General features: G+C 45.4%; 1 protein-coding gene across 1 annotated transcript; it reads right to left on the bottom strand.

Annotated features, from left to right (window-relative positions):
* Positions 1 to 5,527: 5,527 nt before the first annotated feature.
* Positions 5,528 to 18,095, bottom strand: TST (thiosulfate sulfurtransferase). The gene is made up of 2 exons (XM_053257803.1): positions 17,377 to 18,095; positions 5,528 to 6,036 (listed from the first exon to the last, which is right to left on the bottom strand). The coding sequence occupies exons 1-2, from the start codon at positions 17,969 to 17,971 to the stop codon at positions 5,738 to 5,740; spliced, it is 894 nt and encodes a 297-aa protein (XP_053113778.1). The 5' UTR covers positions 17,972 to 18,095; the 3' UTR covers positions 5,528 to 5,737.
* Positions 18,096 to 18,116: the final 21 nt, after the last annotated feature.

The following is an 18,116-nucleotide window of genomic DNA, read 5'->3' as shown; positions in this document are numbered from 1 at the left end:
TAGTACTGGCATAACACCATTTAACCCTTCTCCATTTTCTTTACTGAAATTGAATCCCTACCCAACGATACTAACATTAGCATTGGAAGATCTGATTATGCATCTCCTGTGCCATGTGTAGTTTGTCGCCAGATTGCAACCACACAATGAGTGGCTTCACTCCAATGTTGCGAAGTCTATGCTGACATTGGGCAGGTTGCCTGAATCCATCAATCTCGGCATGTTCTGCCCTACTGGCTGTTCTGAACCTGACATATGTATTTGAAGTTGGTGTACAAGGTGCAGAAGAAGGCAACCAAGATTATCAGGGGCCTAGAACAGTGTTTCTCAAGGTTTTGTGCGCAGTTTCCCGGACCAGCCGTTAGTAAAGGGGTTGGCCCATCGTGCCCCACCCCACCCCCAGGCACCCCCCAAAATAATTTCAAGCCAGTGGGGACCACCAGGGCTGGATTTGGGGCACTGAGAGAGCAGTGGAATGTATGTGGGGAGGGCGCTGGGTTTTGAGCAGAATGGGTACTTAAGGGTGGGAGTATCCACTGTGGTGGGACACAGGAGTGCCCCATGGGTGGGGCGCACCGGGAATATGCCCTGTTGCCCTGTGGGCCAGTCCGAGCCTGGGGGCCATTGCCAGGAGCTCTCCAGAGCTCATTTCTAGGCAGCCCTCACTGCTGGGATAATGCTAATTTTGCTTCCACGAAACAAACGTTATGAATGTGTGTGATGTCACACACAAAGGGGGCGGGGCCCAGAATCCACAGAGCCTGGGTGAGCTCCCTGGAGCTTATTTCTAGGCAGGCAGCCCTCGTTGCTGGGATTACAAGGAAGCAAAATGAGTGTTATCCCAGCAGAGAGCTGCCTGCCTTGAAATGAGCTCCGGAGAGCTCCCAGCAGTGGCAGCAGCCCTGACCAGCTCAAAATTTTTTTGGGGGGTGGGCTTAATTCCTCATGCACCAGCATGGACAGGCACTCAACTCCTCATGGACCAGCACTGGTCTGTGGACTGGCGGTTGAGAAACACTGGCCTAGAGCATGAGGCAAGGCTACAACACCTTACATGGCAAGGTTACAACACCTGGGGTTTTTCAGTTTAGAAAAAGGCAACTTAGGGGACACATGATATAAAATCATGTGATGGAGAATGGAGAAAGAGAGGAATTTTCTCTCTCTCTCATAACACTAGAACCAGAGGTCATCTCATAAAACTGATTGCCAAGAAATTTAGGACCGACAAAAGGAAGTACTTTTTCAAACAAAACATAATTAGCCTATGGAATTCTCTGCCATAAGATGTGGTCTTGTGGTAAAGGCAAAGTGTGCCATCAAGTCGGTGTCAACTCCTGGCGACCACAGAGCTCTGGTTGTCTTTGATAGAATACAGGAGGGGTTTATCATTGCCATCTCTCGTGCAGTATGAGTAGCAAGCATGAATTGTCCCCTTAGTTAAGCAGGGTCCATCCTGGTTCGCATTTGACTGGGAGACTACATGTGAGCACTGTAAGACATTACCCTTAGGGGACGGGGCCGCTCTGGGAAAAGCATCTGCAGCCTTGCATGCAGAAGGTTCCAAGTTGGCATCAACTTGGCATCCCTCCCTGGCATCAATTGCTGAGAGAGACTCCTGCCTGTAACCTTGGAGAATGTATATGACACAAACATATGTGTAAATATGCAGTACATGCTATCATTTGTCCATGTGATCTATGGTATATTGGAATCAGTATTAGAATCATTAAGACCCGTATACTTGAACATAGATCTAGGATTAAAAAATAGAGTATTGGATGTCCCATTAGTTCAGCATTTTGTAGATAAATCTCATTCACCAGATGACCTGAGGGTTTTTGTTTTTTTTAAAATATTCTCCAAATTCTTTTGAAAAGCAGGATATTCAAAGGATTCTTCTCCAGAAAGAAGCTTGGTTCATTTATAAATTCAGAACGTGCTCTCCTACAGGGTTAAATGTTAATTGTGATTTTTCGAGTTTTTTGTAAACACATGTGATGTATTACTGTTTGAGAGTATAGTGTATACTGAGAGTATCCTTTCCACCTATTGTTAATTGGATGATTTAGCTAGGGTGTATTTTAACCTTGAGTGCGTTTGGAGTTTAGTAAGGAGTCCTGAATACTCGTGCAGATACTTGTTACATATGGTTTGACAGAGCAAGGCTGTTACGGATAGGTTTGTTTTTATTGTAACAAAGGAACAAGTTTGTTCATTTGGTATGTATATTATGTTAATGTTTGTTGTTTATATATAGATATGACATCCTTCTGAAGAAGATTGTTTTTGAAAATGGCGAAGATATCCTAGGACACCTGTTAAGGGATTCACATATCTCATATTTGTGAAGAATGATTTGTTTTTGCCATCTCTGGCATTGAAGTATTTTTCATGTTATATACTCCAGCTGAAAAGATGGGACTTTGAACATTTACGTTTGCCCATTGTTCCATCTTTACCATCATTGTATATGCTGGTTCCATGTATGGTTTGGGTTTTGTTATATAAACTGCATATTTACATAGATGTTTGTGTCATATACATTCACCTTTCAAGGCTGGTTCATAGATTTTGTTTCTAGCTTAGTTTTTTGTCCATGATTCCCCATATGGTATGGTAACTTTGGAGAAGTTGCTGCCAGTCTGTGTAGACAATACTGAGCTAGATAGACCAATGGTCTGACTCAGTTTAAGGCAGCTTCCTATGTTCCTATGTCGTGACAGTCAATAGCCCGGATGGCTTTAGGAGGGGTTTAGATAAATTCATGGAGGACAGATCTATCAAAGACTACTACTCTGATGGCTATAGGCCACCTCCAGCTTTAGAAGCAAGATGTCTCTAAATACAAGTTGTAGAGGAGTAAACAACAGGAGAGAGAGCATGCCTTCAGCTCTTGTCTATGGGCTTCCTAGAGGCATCTGGTGGGCCACTGAGTGAAACAGGATGCTGGACTAGATGGGCCTTGGGCCTGATCCAGCAGGGCTGTTCTTATGGTTACAGATTTTGGCTTCTGGACTGCAAATAGGGCAGAATATACCAACATTGATGAGTTCAGATGATACACCCAAATGTCAGCACACCCTTCTGGACACCAGATGTTGAGCTTACCCAATGCACATGCTTTGGGAACTGACAGTTTGGCCAAGTCACCAGTTCGCCATAATGTGAAGCCACAGGCTGAACTATATGGGTCTTGTTTCCATCTCATGACTACACTTCAGCACAGAGTTAAGCATGCTAAATGCCAATGCAACTAATGATTTACATGCACTGAACTTTGCCCTGGGATGATTGGCTGCATAGCCAATGTGCTAAAATGGTGTGTGTGTGTGGTTCTGTATCACAATTTTCTGACAGGATAGATGAATTTTACCTCCATTTACACATGAGGAAATGGAGCCAGCTCAGGACCAATTTCACACATTAGCTTCAGTCATGTATATTCACTTTTTCCTTCATGACTGAAATGTGCTGTGTTGGAGTAATCCCACTGAATATAAGGAGAATTATTCCTGAGTAAACTTGCACAGGATTGCATTGTGTGGGTGTATACAATCATGTCTGAAGGGGTCATATAAGGGGTCATCCTCATTGTCCTGAGGATGTGGACAAGCTGCTTGGAGCGGTGAGGCCTACCTCTTGTTCTCTTGACCCTTGTCCAACATGGCTTGTTCTATCTAGCAGGGAGGCTGTTGTAGACAGCCTGGTGGAAATCATAAATGCTTCTCTGAGAGAGGGCAGGGTGCCTCCTTGTCTTAAGGAGGCAATCATTAGACCTCTTCTAAAGAAGCCTGCATTAGATTCCTCAGAGTTGAGCAATTATAGGCCTGTTTCCAACCTCCCATGGCTGGGCAAGCTAATAGAGAGGGTGGTGGCCTCTCAGCTCCAGGCGATCTTGGAGGAAACTGATTATCTAGACCCATTTCAAACTGGTTGTTGGGCTGGCTACGGGGTGGAGGCTGCCTTGGTCGGCCTGATGGATGATCTCCAATTGGGAATTGACAGAGGAAGTATGGATCTGTTGGTCCTTTTGAATCTCTCGGCAGCTTTCGATACTATCAACCATAGTATCCTTCTAGAACGTCTGAGGGTGTTGGGGTGGGAGGCACTGTTTTACAGTGGCTCCGCTCCTACCTCTTGGATGGATTCCAGATGGTGTTGATTGAAGACTGTTGCTCTTCGAGATCTGAGCTTAAGTATGGTGTTCCTCAAGGGTCCGCACTTTCTCCAATGCTTTTTACCATCTACATGAAACCGCTGGGAGAGGTCATCAGGGGATTTGGAGCCGTGTGTTACCAGAACGTTGGTGACACCCAGATCTACTTCTCCATGCCAACTTCTTCAGAAGCTGGCATATCCTCTCTAAATGCCTGCCTGGAAGCAGTAATGGGCTGGATGAGGGAGAATAAACTGAAGCTGAATCCAGATAAGATGGAGGTACTTATTGTGCGGGGTCAGAATTCCAGAGACAATCTTGATCTACCTGTTCTAGATGGGGTCATACTTCCCCAAAAGGAACAGGTTTGCAGTCTGGGAGTACTTCTGGATCCACACCTCTCCTTGATTTCTCAGGTTGAGGAGGTGGCCAGAGGTGCTTTCTATCAGCTTCGGCTGATACTCCAGCTGTATCCGTTTCTTGAGATTAATGACCTCAAAACAGTGGTACATTTGTTGGTAACTTCCAGACTTGACTTTTGTAATGCGCTCTTCATGGGGCTGCCTTTGTACGTAGTCCGGAAACTTCAGTTGGTTCAGAATGCGGCAGCCAGGCTGGTCTCTGGGTCATCTCGGAGAGACCACATTACTCTTCTGCTGATGGAGCTCCACTGGCTGCCAATAGGTTTCCGGGCAAAATACAAAGTACTATTTATAAGCCATAAACGGCTTAGGCCCTGGGTATTTAAGAGAGCATCTTCTTCACTATGAGCCACACCGCTCATTGAGGTCATCAGAGGAGATCCATCTCCAGTTACCGCCAACTCGTTTGGTGGCTACACAGAGACGGGCCTTCTCGGCCGCTGCCTCGAGATTGTGGAATGCGCTCCCTGCTGAGATACGATCCTCCCCATCTCTGGCAATTTTTTAAAAACACCTGAAAACCCATTTTTTCACCCAAGCTTTCCCAGCTTTTAAAAACTGTCTGTTTTTAATTTTATGGCTATTTTTAAATTGTTGCATTGTTTTAACATGTATATGTGTTTTAATTATTTTTGTTAACCGCCCAGAGATGAAAGTTTGGGCAGTATAGAAGTTTAATAAATAAATAATAAAATAAATATACATTATTTGCCAATCACAGTTCCTTGTTACAATGTAGCTGTTTTGAGTGTGTTAGTGCACATGGTTGAAATTAGGTTGTAGCCACGATTAGTTGAAAGTAAGCCCCACTGAATCCACATAATTGTGCACAGGATATCTTCCCTAATAATGTGTGAAGCAGCGTGAAGGCAGTCAGGGGAAGAATTATGGAAACATTCCTGTTCTGACATTTGCTATGTGCAGAAATGAAAACACAGAGACAAAATGCCACTTGACCTGAAATTAAATTTTATTCAATTACCCGCTTGAGAAAAGAAGATACTAAAAACAGCACTGGATTAGAAAACTAGAAAATTATAAATGACTATGAGCTTCACATATTTTCCCATCCTTTGCCCTTTGTTAGAAATTATTAAACATCTCGATTGCAGAGCATGAATGAGGAAAGGATCACAGCAGACAGACGCTTCCTTACTTATGCCTTGTTGCGATTCCACTCAGAAATTTTATGCTCTGGTGGTGCACGGCGAAACCATTCTGACCAGGATCCATCATAGACTGCCACATCTGGTTTGCTACACAGGTATGCTGCCAGAGCAATATGGCAGGCCGTGACTCCCTTACGGCATGTGGCAATCAGAGGTTTTGAGAGATCCACCTTCTTTTCCTGGAACATGCTCCGAATCTCATCCGTGCTCTTCTCAAACCCTTCCTCAGTTAGGAAATTGAAAAATGGCATGTTCAGAGAGCCTGGGATATGACCTGGTTCAAGCCCTAGAAGAGGAGAATGACAAAAGATACAAGGAAGGTTTCCCAGAGATACTCCACGTAGCTATGCAGATAAAATAAGCCAATGAGGACATACTTAATTTGAAGATGCCAACTATTTATTCTGGTTGAAAAAACAGAGATATGAAGAGTTTCAAGAAAAGACTAGAGAACGCACTCAGTTGGTTCTCACAACCAACAGCTGGGTAGGAACAGCATCCAGCCGGGCTCCAAGTCCTGCACATGATCCTGAGAAACAGCCATGTGTCAGCAAAAATTGAGGCAGGAGCAAGGGGAAATGATCGTGTGCCAGCCATGATCTTGGTTCAACTGCTCTTTCCACTCCCTGTGATACAGTGCTGTGTACATGATGTAAGTTGTCCACTGGCATCCTATACCAAGATGCAGCTAGCACATGATCATTTCCCCCTCCTCCTATTGGAATTTTTGCATGCACATGACAGTTTCTTGGGAGCACTCATGGAGCTTGGAGGCTGGCTGAATGCCCCTCCTACCTAGCAGTCCGTCACGAGAACAAGCCTACTGTTAGAAAATATGCACAGGTGTGTTTTTACATCTACCTCTCTCATTAAGATGACATCATAATATAAAGCCATAGGAACTGTAGCATGCTCAGCTTTCCCATTGGCCACAAATACACTACAAGCTGAGAGGAGTGGCTGGAATGCCACTGAAAAAATACTGAAAAATGTGACTGTAATACTCCCCCACAAAAAAATCAGACATAGAAGGGATTTGGTTAGAGGACCAGATAACTCATTTCTAAGAGACAGTGTTTTCTCTGACACAAACCAACAAAATTTGAAGACAATTATTCAATGGAAGTAATTGTACTCAGATGAGGGCTTGATGAAAGGTGTTCATGGTCCAGAGTTTGGGCCTGGAATGCTCATCTTCTGAAAATCTTATCCTCTGCGCTGGGAATCCTTCCCCCAAATCCCAGATGCATAATGGCTAGTTGTGATTTTTCAGCTGTGCAGAATAGGCACTCTGTAAATGTTCTAGTGCAGGACTGCACAAATCCCAGGAGCTATGGAGCTATGGCTCCTAGACTAGGATATTCAGAGGCAGAGTTATTTAATAAAAAATTTATTTGTCCCAGGCAGCCCTGATCCTGTTCTAAGGATGTTACTTGTAAAGGCAATAAAGAAAAGCCCATTTATCCTCCACCTCCACAATGTCCATCAGTAAGTCTAGTAATTTTGTCAAGTCTTCATTTATACCTACTAATTTTTTGAGCTGGCTCCTAGATCCAAAAGGCAATTACGAAGGAGGTAGAAAAGCTTTGTATGGGAGAACCTTGTTATTTGCAGTTCCGCATATCCACGAGGTGTCTAATGACACCCATTTCCAGTATCTGTGGATATGATAGCGTTAGAATCCACAGATCCATGGTTCTTAGAGGACCGGACGTGACTACGGAGCTCACTTACACCCTCCGTTTTGTCTCAAGGTGTTGTTTTGTGGCTCATTTCTTCACCAACTTGGACTTCCCCCCACAATTTTTCACAGTTGTTTGAGGCATTTTGTCTTTCGGGGGGTATTCCTGGGAACATGGGAGACCCACAGAGCACGCCACAATAATTTCTGGGGCCATTTTTGGCTGGTTCCCCCCGCCTCTACCCTGGAACCTAATCCCCCCTTCCCCCTAGCCATAATGCCTCATTACTCGCAGTTCCATTACCCGTAGTAGGAGGCAAGGAAAGGAACCCCAGCAAGTAACGAGGTTCTCCTGTATTAACTTTCTCCACACCATGTAAATTTTCTCCACAACCTCCCTCATGATGGTTCTTTCAACATACATTTATTTGAACATATCTTAAATCTATTTCAGTCAAGTATTGATCTCAGCCAAAGGCCAATAGGACAACCTCCAGATCTGTCAATGCCAGTTCTTGGCTCTTGCGCATTCCAGTAAGGAACATGCAATGTGGAACTTTTTAAGTTGAAAAAAGTCACCTTCGCAGGGCTTCCTATTATGTTGTTTTTATTACTGTTGGTCTTAACATTTATTTTATATATTATTATTATATATATAATAAATTGTAACAGTTTTGCTCATCTCTCTGTTGCACTGTACATTGGCATTGCAGTGTCCTCTCTCATTATGACATCATAATAGTAAGAACTGTAGCATTCTCGGCTTTCCCCTTGGCCACACACACTACAAGCCAAGAGTGGCTGGAATGCTTGATCTGCAGCAATCCCCTTGGAAAGAGATTCTGGAATGATGCCACAGTCCATCTCTTGCTGTTCCAGATGGACATTTTTCGTCTCATTTGATTCTTGATTTGCCTCCTCTGTGCTCCTCAGGAATTGGCTCCAGTGTTCATTCCTTCTCCTGGATATTGTCTCAGCAATACCAGGCCAAAAATGTTGGATCAAAAATTAAATTGCACCACTTCCAGTAACCACCCGCCACCAGCTTTAAAGGGAAACGGAAAAGGAGCATATTACAATAGTAAACAAAGAGCTTACTCTCTCTAATAGTATAGATGGGTGTCTGTATGTCATTCATGTATACAGTATACGGGTTTCTTTGTTTGTGCCAATAAAGTCATGCTTCACAATTACCTACAGTACAGATACCAAATTTTGCATTCATAATCCTGTCACTTAAATTAGCAGAATGCACTACCTTTTACAACAAAACATGCTGGATGAAAGGTTTAAATGTTTATTTTTTTTATTTTTTAAAGAAGAAATTCTGAATATAATATTCATAACAGCAGCCTTGCTGGATCAGGCCCAAGGCCAACCAGTGGCCAACCAGATGTCTCTGGGAAGCCCACGGGCAAGAAGTGAGGGCATGCCCTCTCTCCTGCTGTTGCTCTCTTGCAACTGATATTCAGAGGCATCTTGCCTCTGAGGCTGGAAGTGGCCTATAGCCATCAGACTAGTAGCCACTGATAGACCTATCCTCTATGAATTTGGCTAAGCCCCTTTTAAAGCCATCCAAGCTAGTGGCCATCACCACATCCCATGATGGAATTCCACTGATTAATTATGCATTGTGTAAAAAAATTTTTCATTTTGTTGGTCCTAAATTTCCTGACTTTCAGTTTCATGGGATAACCCTCGGTTCTAGTGTTGTGAGAGAGGGATAAATATTTCTCTCTGTCCACTTTCTCTACTCCAGGGGTGCTCAACTTTGGCTCTCCTGCAGATTTTGGTTTACAACTCCCAAAATCCCTGGCTAATGGCCACTGTGGCTAGAGATTATGGGAGTTGTAGTCCAAAAACAGCTGGGAGGGCCCCTAAATTGAGCAGGCCTGCTCTACTCCATGCATAATTTTATATATCTCCCTGTAGTTGCATCTTTTTCAAACTAAAAAGCCCCAGATGCTGTAGCCTTGCTTCGTAAGGACAATGTCTTTGTTAACTACTAACTTTAGGTTCTGTTTCATGTGCATGCTTCATGGCACTTACTGCTGAAACACAGACTCTAGCCATACGATTATGAATATTTATATACCGCTTTTTCTCTAAGCACTTTACACAGATAAATGAATAAGTAAATAAGATGGTCCCTTGTCCTCAAAGGCCTCACAGTCTAAAAAGAAACACAAGGTGGACAGCAGTGTTACCTGTAAGAGGGATTCCTAAATATTGTTGCCTACAACTCCCATAATCCCTGGCCCATAATCCCCACTGCAGCTGGAAGCTGTAGTCAACAACACTTGAGAATTTCTCTCACGGGGATCACTGGTGGACATCGGCAACATCCACTGGAGAGATGCTGTGCTGGGGTCAGATAGGGACAGTTGCTTCCGCCTGCTAATTATAAGAGAATCATCACTTTAAAGGCTTTATAACATCACTTTATAACATGGTTTATTTTTTTTTATCATCATTACCTATCAAACCTTGTTGCCAGAAGCCACCTATCCTCCAACCCTCTGTTCATATTTGCCCCCATCACTACACCAGATGGTATGGGGACATGGGCATGCCGAGGAGGAGTTGACTTGCTTGCATTAAATTCTATAGCCCCCAGCAGGCCTGGGACACACTGAGGCTATTCACACGGCAGAAAATCAGGCTAGCCTCCACTAGCCCAATTTTCTACCATCGTGAGAACCACTGGGCTCGGCTGCGAGCCCGGTGGTTCTTAAGCAGGTCACCCGCTTAAGTAGCCCTCCCCTATGCCCAGGTTAGCGGAGCAAGCGCTCTGCTAACCTGGGCTTTCCGATCGTGAGTTGCCGCGCCAACTCACGGGAAGACCCCTCACTGAGGTCATTCACACAATCAAAAACTGTGTTCTACCCAGGTTTGGGACCGGTGTGTGCTCCCAATTTCTGGTTGTGTACAAGCAAGGTAGGAGGAGAAGCTACCCAGGTTTTCCTCCTACCTTGCTTCCACACAACCAGACAGTGGTGTAACTAGGGAAAACGGCGCCCAGGGCAAGCAGTGAAATTGCGCCCCCCCGCCGCACCCCCCCCGCCACCCCCCCAACATACATCTGACTGACACACATGTTTCAGAAAACTTTTATTTTAAAAATTTAAAAAAATACAAAAATTACCAATATCATACATGTGGTCAAGCTCCTATCTACCACTTCAGATTTATTTTTTAAAACTATCCAAATTGTGGGGCTATCATTAATTTGTTTGGAAAGCTCAGGTTAAAATGCTTGAAAACGACAAATTTCAGTATGCTGGGGCTCATGAAATCCCCAAATATTATGCGGAGTTGTACTTGGAAAAACTAAAAGAAGTGCCTGTCTAATTCTCTGCTATGCATTGTAGCATCACAATTACATACGTTTTAAAAATAAATGGAGAATTTGACTTTTCCCAGATACTCTGAAAATAATTAAATGATATGCAGAGTAAACTGTGTCACTGCTTGGAATATATTCTAGTATTTCAGAAAGACAGTAAAAATGAGAGAAAGAGCAAGAAACTCCCAGTGGGCCTTAATACTAAGGATTTCACAGATTCAAAGACAAACTGACCATTAATAGCCATATTATTAAGACATCACATTTAACTCACTTATCACAAGAAGCAAAGTAAGAGCAAATGGATACAATCTTAGCTCATAAACTTCAGCTCAGTATTCACAAGCCCTTACTCTCTGTACATAGTGCCAATCTGAATATATGTACAGTGACATATTATATTAATTTTAAAAAAAATTACCTGTAGCCCCTTCGGGGACATCTTAAAGGCTGTGGGGGGTCTGCAAAGTTTCCCCCTCCTCCCACTGGCCTCTAAGGCCTCACAGGCACCATTTGAGCATGTGCGGTGGTCATTTTTTAAAATATATATTTTTTAAAAATGGCCGCTGAAAACAAAATGGCCACTGTGCATGCTCAAATGGCCTCTGCAAGGCGTGGCATGCCCTAGGGCCTCACAGAGGCCATTTGAGCATGCCCAGTGGCCATTTTGTTTTTGGTGGCCATTTTAAAAAAATTATTTAATTTTAAGAAATTGCGCCCCCCCCTTCAAGTGGTGCCCGGGGCACGTGCCCCCCCGCCCCCTATAGATACGCCCCTGCAACCAGAAACTGGGAGCACACACAGCTCCCAAACCTGGGTAGAACACAGTTTTTAATTGTCTGAATGATCTCACTCACAACAACAATTCTGGGCTCAGACTGACGGCTGCAATGATGCACAAGGCAGTCAGTTGAGGAAGTGGGTGGAAGGATGGTAAGCGCTAATACGCTGATACGAATAAGAGGAAGAGGATCTGCTTTGCATGCAAAAGGTCCCAGGTTCAATTCCTGGTATCTCCATGTAAGGCTGGGAAATATCCACCTATCCTGAACCTCTGGAGCACAGTTTCTCAACCACCAGTCCCTGGACCGCTGCCGGTCCGCGAAGGGTTGAGTGCCGGTCCCTGACTGGGATTCAAACCTGCCCCCCCCCCAAACAACTGCAATCAAGACACTCACTTCCTCAATTTTGCACATGGCAACAAAGAAGAAGAGGAGGAGTATCACGGAGGCGCGGGACCCTGCTTCCACCTTGCCTCCCCATGCTGCTGAGGTCTTCCTACAGCTATCTTATTCCCTATCTTTACAGCTTCAAACTGTATGTGGTGTGGGGGCATGGAGGAAAAGATATGGCAGTGGGCGCCACTTGAAGGGCTGCTGGATCTTGTATGCTCTTTGTCTGCAGCCAAAGACTGATTGATTGATTGATTGAAACCCAGCTGCCTAGTGCAGCCAAGGCGCCTTGAGAGGGAACGCTGTTTCCCTCTTGCATCGGTGGGGTGTTGTGGTTCCTCGGCCCCCTGTAACCCCCTGGTCTGCACCGCTGGTGGAAGATAGCGGTCCCTTTTGTGACCATGCCAGGAGGTGGAATCTCTGGCCGGGATCATGCCATGGTGTGGGCTAAGCAGCAGAGGGAGGGAAGAGGGCCGCCTTGGCTCAGGCTTTGCAGAAAGGGAGTGCAGGTGGACCTTCCTCAGGGGAGAAGGAGCAAGCACACGTACCAAAGAGGGCTAAGTGGCAGAGGGAGGTGGCATGGTGCGGGGGAGAGGCAAGATACCATTTTGTGCGTTCATGCAAAAGGGTCATTGGATGAATGGCACTGGAATGCAGTGATCCTGGGGATTTGATGCCCAGCGCGGTCCGTGTCCAATCCCAACCAATTTAAAACCAGCTGCCTGTTGCGGCCAAGGCACCTTGAGAGGAAATGCTGTTTTCCTCTTGCATTGGTGGGGCATTGTGGTCCCTCAGCCCCCTATAAACCTCTGGTCTGCACCGCCGAGATGGTGGTCCCCTTTATGACCTCACCAGGTGGGGAGGGGGACTGCCTCTGGCCGGGATCATGCCACGGTGAGAGCTAAGCGGTGGGGGGAGGGAGGAGGGCTGCCTTGGCTTGCCTTGCAGCTACACATGGTCAGCATGTGGGACCACATGAGCTGCATGGCCCCAAAGGCAGGCTGGTGTGATTGGTGCATGCAGGGGAGTTGGGAGGGGGGCGCAGAGGCATGCGCTGTGAGAGAGGATGGGGGAACACCTGCTACACTCTGGTGCGCAAGCACAGCGGCGGCAGCTCTTGGACACAGGCGACCTTCCAAGTGTGGTCTGGTGCACCATTGCCTCGCCCACCCTGAACAGTGCCTTGTCTCCCCACCGAGGAAGACGAGGCATCCACCACTACAACACCCCACGCCCCCGCCATCTTAGAATCGCCCCCTTCCCTTTAATGCCAGGTCCCCACCGCTCTTCTTCACATTTTATTTCACCATTTTAAAAAACCCACTCCCAGCGCCTGCCACGTAACCATTTTAAAGAAGTTTTGGAGGAGCTGTGTGGGTTTCACTAGGTCCGCTTCACAAAGTGCACATCTAAGAGCAGGATCCAAATGAAGCCAGGTGATCATGACCAAGCAGCATTGACACAAATGAGAGATGACTAAATTAATTTCAGTGGGTGGTCCTGACTAATGTCATCTTGATCTGGCCCTGCGACTACACAACTCCTGCGACTACACAACTCCACCTCCATCATGAGAGGGTTAAACTGTAGACTTTGCGCTCTACTGACAACTTGCCCAGCTCTCCTCTCCTCACCTCCTTTTTGCTTTGCTTGATATCCAGCCTGATGAAGAGTTTTGGGGAATTCAAAAGCTTGCTTGTGTGTTGTTTTTGTTGGCCCCGTGCAGCTTTTGAATTTTTCTAATGGCCCAACATCCCCTCTCCATTGAGTAATCACAAGCACCCCCACCTCACACATACTGAAGACATACTGGAAACATATTTGTTCACCCAGGCTTTTAGATTCAGGAGTTCTCAACCTTGGGTCCCCAAATGTTGGTAGACTTTAACTCCCATAATCCCCAGCCATAATGGCCAAATGCCATTGTGGTTGGGGGTTATGGGAACATCTGGGGACCTAAGGTTGAGAACCCTTAATATTCCATGTTTGCAAAAGATTCCCAATTTAATTATTTTAATGCTTATATTATTTTAATTATAAACTTCCCAGAGATGCAAGTTTTGGGCAGTATAGAAGTCTGTTAGATAGATAGATAGATAGATAGATAGATAGATAGATAGATAGATAGATAAACTTAAACTTGAAACCCCTTTACTAACTGCTGGTCCGGGTAACTGCGCATGAAGAATGTAGCGGTCCCTGAAACTCTGCATGAAGAATTTAGCGGTCCTTTACTCCAAAAAGGTTGAGAAACACTGCTCTGGAGGGCCACTACCTGTCAATGCAGACAAAAGTGGGCTAAGGAGACCAATGGTCTGACTCAGGATAAAGTAGCTTCATATGCAACTTATGTAAAGACTGCTGAATAAGCAAGTGATCAAGCAAATGAGCATGAAGTATATGTGGCTAGATGGGATGGCATGGGTGAAAAGGGTGAGTTATGCAATGCAAGGATCAGATTATTGGCCCATTCAATGCCCCCTGTGCTTAGCTGAGACAATGCACTCTCTCGGGTGTGGTTGTTTGTGGGGAAATCCTCCTGGTCCTTTCCAGTGGCAGATCACAGCCAGAGTTTAAATTTGCAATTTCTTATCTACAAGACACATGCTGTTCTCACATGGCGAGGACTCTATATGCCGCCTCTGTCTTCCTGGCATATATGGCTAGATCATGTGGCAGAGAGGAGCGGCTTTTTCTACCCAGAAATCACTCCCATGCGGGGAAAAGCAAGCAAGCAAAAACAAACAAACATGAAAAAAACATATAGAGGTCATCTACACAATCAAAAACTGTGTTCTGCCCGGGTTTTGGAGCTTTGTGTGCTCCCAATTTTCACTTGTGCGAAAGCTTGCACACACAGATCCCAAACCTGGATAGAATACAGTTTTTGATTGTGTGAATGACCTCATAGTTTGCCACTGTGTATATTTCACAGTAAGCCACCTAATGGCGCACCGTGGAAGTAACTTGCCTAGGAAGCAAGAGGTTGCTGGTTCGAATCCCCGCTAGTATGTTTCCCAGACTATAGGAAACACCTGTATTGGGCAGCAGAGATATAGAAAGATGCAAGAGATATAGGAAGATATATCATCTCATACTGTGGGGGAGATGGCAATGGTAAACCCCTCCCATATTCTACCAAAGAAAACCACAGGGCTCTGTGGCCACCAAGAGTCGCACTGACTCGATGGCACACTTTACCTTTATCTTTACATTTTGCTATATAGGTTTAAACTTTCTAGGAACATAGGAACATGTTCCTATAGCTGCCACATACTGAGTCAGACCATTGGTCTATCTAGCTCAGTATTGTCTTCACAGACTGGCAGCGGCTTCTCCAAGGTTGTAGGCAGGAATCTCTCTCAGCCCTATCTTGGAGAAGCCAGGGAGGGAACTTGAAACCTTCTGCTCTTCCCAGAACAGCTCCATCCCCTGAGGGGAATATCTTACAGTGCTCACACTTCTAGTCTCCCATTCATATGCAACCAGGGTGGACCCTGCTTAGCTAAAGGGACAAGTCATGCTTGCTACCACAAGACCAGCTCTCCTCCATTCTATCTTAATGGTAGGAGTAATTCAGTAATGGAATCAATTACCCAGGGGGCTGGTGGGCTCTCCCTTGCTCCCCTGGAATTCCGGGTTTCACCTGGATTTTAAGCATCTCACACAGATCGCTTAGCCCACCCAGATTCACCTGGATTTCATCTTTCATTTAAAAAAACAAAACAAAAGCTAAGCTCTAGCCCTTGTAGATTTCTGCACAAAAATGATTTTACAAGCCAATTTGCATTAGGCACCCGGATTTGGAAAGCCAGAATATGGCAACCCTATGTGCTGGAGGTCTTCAAGCAAAGGCTAGAGAGTGAGACAATCATTTGTTGGGGATGCTCTAGCTCTGGGTTTCTTGCACCAAGGAGGGGATTGGACTGGATGGCCTAAAAGGACTTCTCCAGCTCTATGAGTCTATGTCATTTATTTATTTATTTAATCATCTACTGCCTCTAGGCGGTGATTTCCTCATCAAATTGAACCCTGGGAATTGTAGTTCTGCGATGGGGCAAGGGGTCAATAACAGACTGCTCAGTACTCAGAGCAAACTACAATTCCCAGGATTCTTTGGGAGAAGCCATAATAGTTAAAACTGGCATAAAACAGATACAAGCTTGTAGTCCAGACAGACTATCGGTATGCATATAATAGGAATTTGCAATTAGCTATACACACAGCAAAACATTAGCATACAAACAGCGACAAAAGACAGTTGTTATTCTCACATGTGACAATCTGTACACATTTTTCATGCTGTCCCTTTTCTTCCTTGTAGGAAGTAGCACAACATCCAAAGCAGTCCTTACTATCATGATTTTTGCTTTCTTCCAAAAGCTCAGCTTTCCCCCAAAAAAGCTCAGCTGGGTGTGCAGAGACTGGGAAATTGTTAACTTGGTGCTTGCTAGGATTCAGCGCGGTCAAGCTGAAATGTGCAGGAACACCCGCACACCCACACAACTCCCCCGCCCCCATCCACCCTCCTGCTTTGGCTCTCGCCCTTTGTCCAAGCAGATTACAGCTCAGCAATCTGCCGTAGATTACCAGAGAAGGGCGAAGAGCATATAAGAATGTGAGACAAGCTTTTCAGAATGCTTGTTTAACTGTACAGGGAGGCAGGTTTGGAATCAAACAGGGAAAAGACCAGTCAATCAGGTTCTCTGTCCAGTACAAAGGTTTACTGCGTTCTTTGAAAGAGTAGCAGATTTCTCAGTTTATTGGAAAGCTTCTTTGCACTGGACTTTGAGCTCCTTGAATAGTGTGACTGGCATGCACGAATGCCAAAAGCAAGTGCATCTGTTAGCAATAGATTCTGTTCGTGCCAGATATGCAGCTCCAAAAGGGGTGTGTGTGTGTGACACCCTTACTCTAGCACCACATGGCATATATAACCAGATGCTTATGCCTTATAAGGAGGAAGAAAGGGAAGTATAAGAGCTAAAATATATATATGTCCCAATGAATGATTATTCTGGTCACCCCATCCTTCTAATGGGCTGGGGTGGATTCTGTTCAGACATTGCAGGAAACCTGGATCTCCCAGTAGACTTTTTATTTAAAGTGTGCAAAAGTGACTATAGGAGTAAATTTGTATTCATGTAAGACTAGTGTGAAAAGTGGGGCACACCAGCGTTAATGCCCATCAATATCTCTCTATGGGGCCAAAGTTCAGTGGTAGAGTAGCTGCTTTGCATGCAGAAGGCCCCAGGTTCAATCCCTGGCATCTCGAGTAGGGTTGAGAAAGACACCTGCCCCGAACCTTGGAGAATAGCTGCCAGTCAGTGTAGACAATACTGAGCTAAATGGACCAAAGTTCCAACTCTGTATAAGGCAGGTTCCTATGCTCTTATGACTGAAAGTGGGTCCAAGTGTTGCTCCTACCTTCTTTCCCAGGCTCAGGTGCTGTTCCTCGGAACCTCCCTTCTGCTCTGGAATCCACCACCTGGAACCGCCTGGATTCCAAGTTCTCCACCATCTCCTCATAGGTCTTCACAAGCGACCTGTCCAAAGTGGCTTTAAACACAGCCGGCTCTGGCCGGCTCATCTCTGATGTCACTGGATGCCCTTCCTTCACCCAGTTCTTGAACCCACCATTCAGCACGGAGACCGTTCGGTGCCCAAAGACTCGGAACATCCACCAGGCCCGTGGTGCGTAGAAGCTGCCCAACTGGTCTCCGTCATACACCACCACATGTGTGTGGTTGCTGATGCCCAGGTGACCCACATAGTCAGCAAAGTGTTTTTCACTGGGCAGCATGAGCTCATAAGGTGAAGATTTGTCTTTGCACTCTTCAATATCAAAAAAGGAGGCCCCGGGAATGTGCCGCTCTCTGAATTCTTTTTGGGCATCTTGCTGACCAGGCTCGTACCAGGAAGCATCCAGCACACGCAGCTCAGGCCCAAGCTTATTGGCCCGGACAGCTTCTGCCAGCCATTTGGTGGAGACCAGCGCTCTGTAGAGTACTTGCTGCACCATGTTAGCTAAGACTCTTTTGATGGGAGAAATGAGAGCTCTGCTAGCAACAGGGAATGTGGAGAGAGGGGGACGGGCTCAAAATTCCATGCTCTGATTCTCCACCAATCAACTAAGGAGGGGGCGGGGTTAAAGGAGTAAGCTGTGT

Source organism: Hemicordylus capensis, chromosome 5, assembly GCF_027244095.1.
Source record: "Hemicordylus capensis ecotype Gifberg chromosome 5, rHemCap1.1.pri, whole genome shotgun sequence".
Taxonomy (NCBI): Eukaryota; Metazoa; Chordata; class Lepidosauria; order Squamata; family Cordylidae; genus Hemicordylus; species Hemicordylus capensis.
This window is presented reverse-complemented; position numbering and strand designations above follow the sequence as displayed.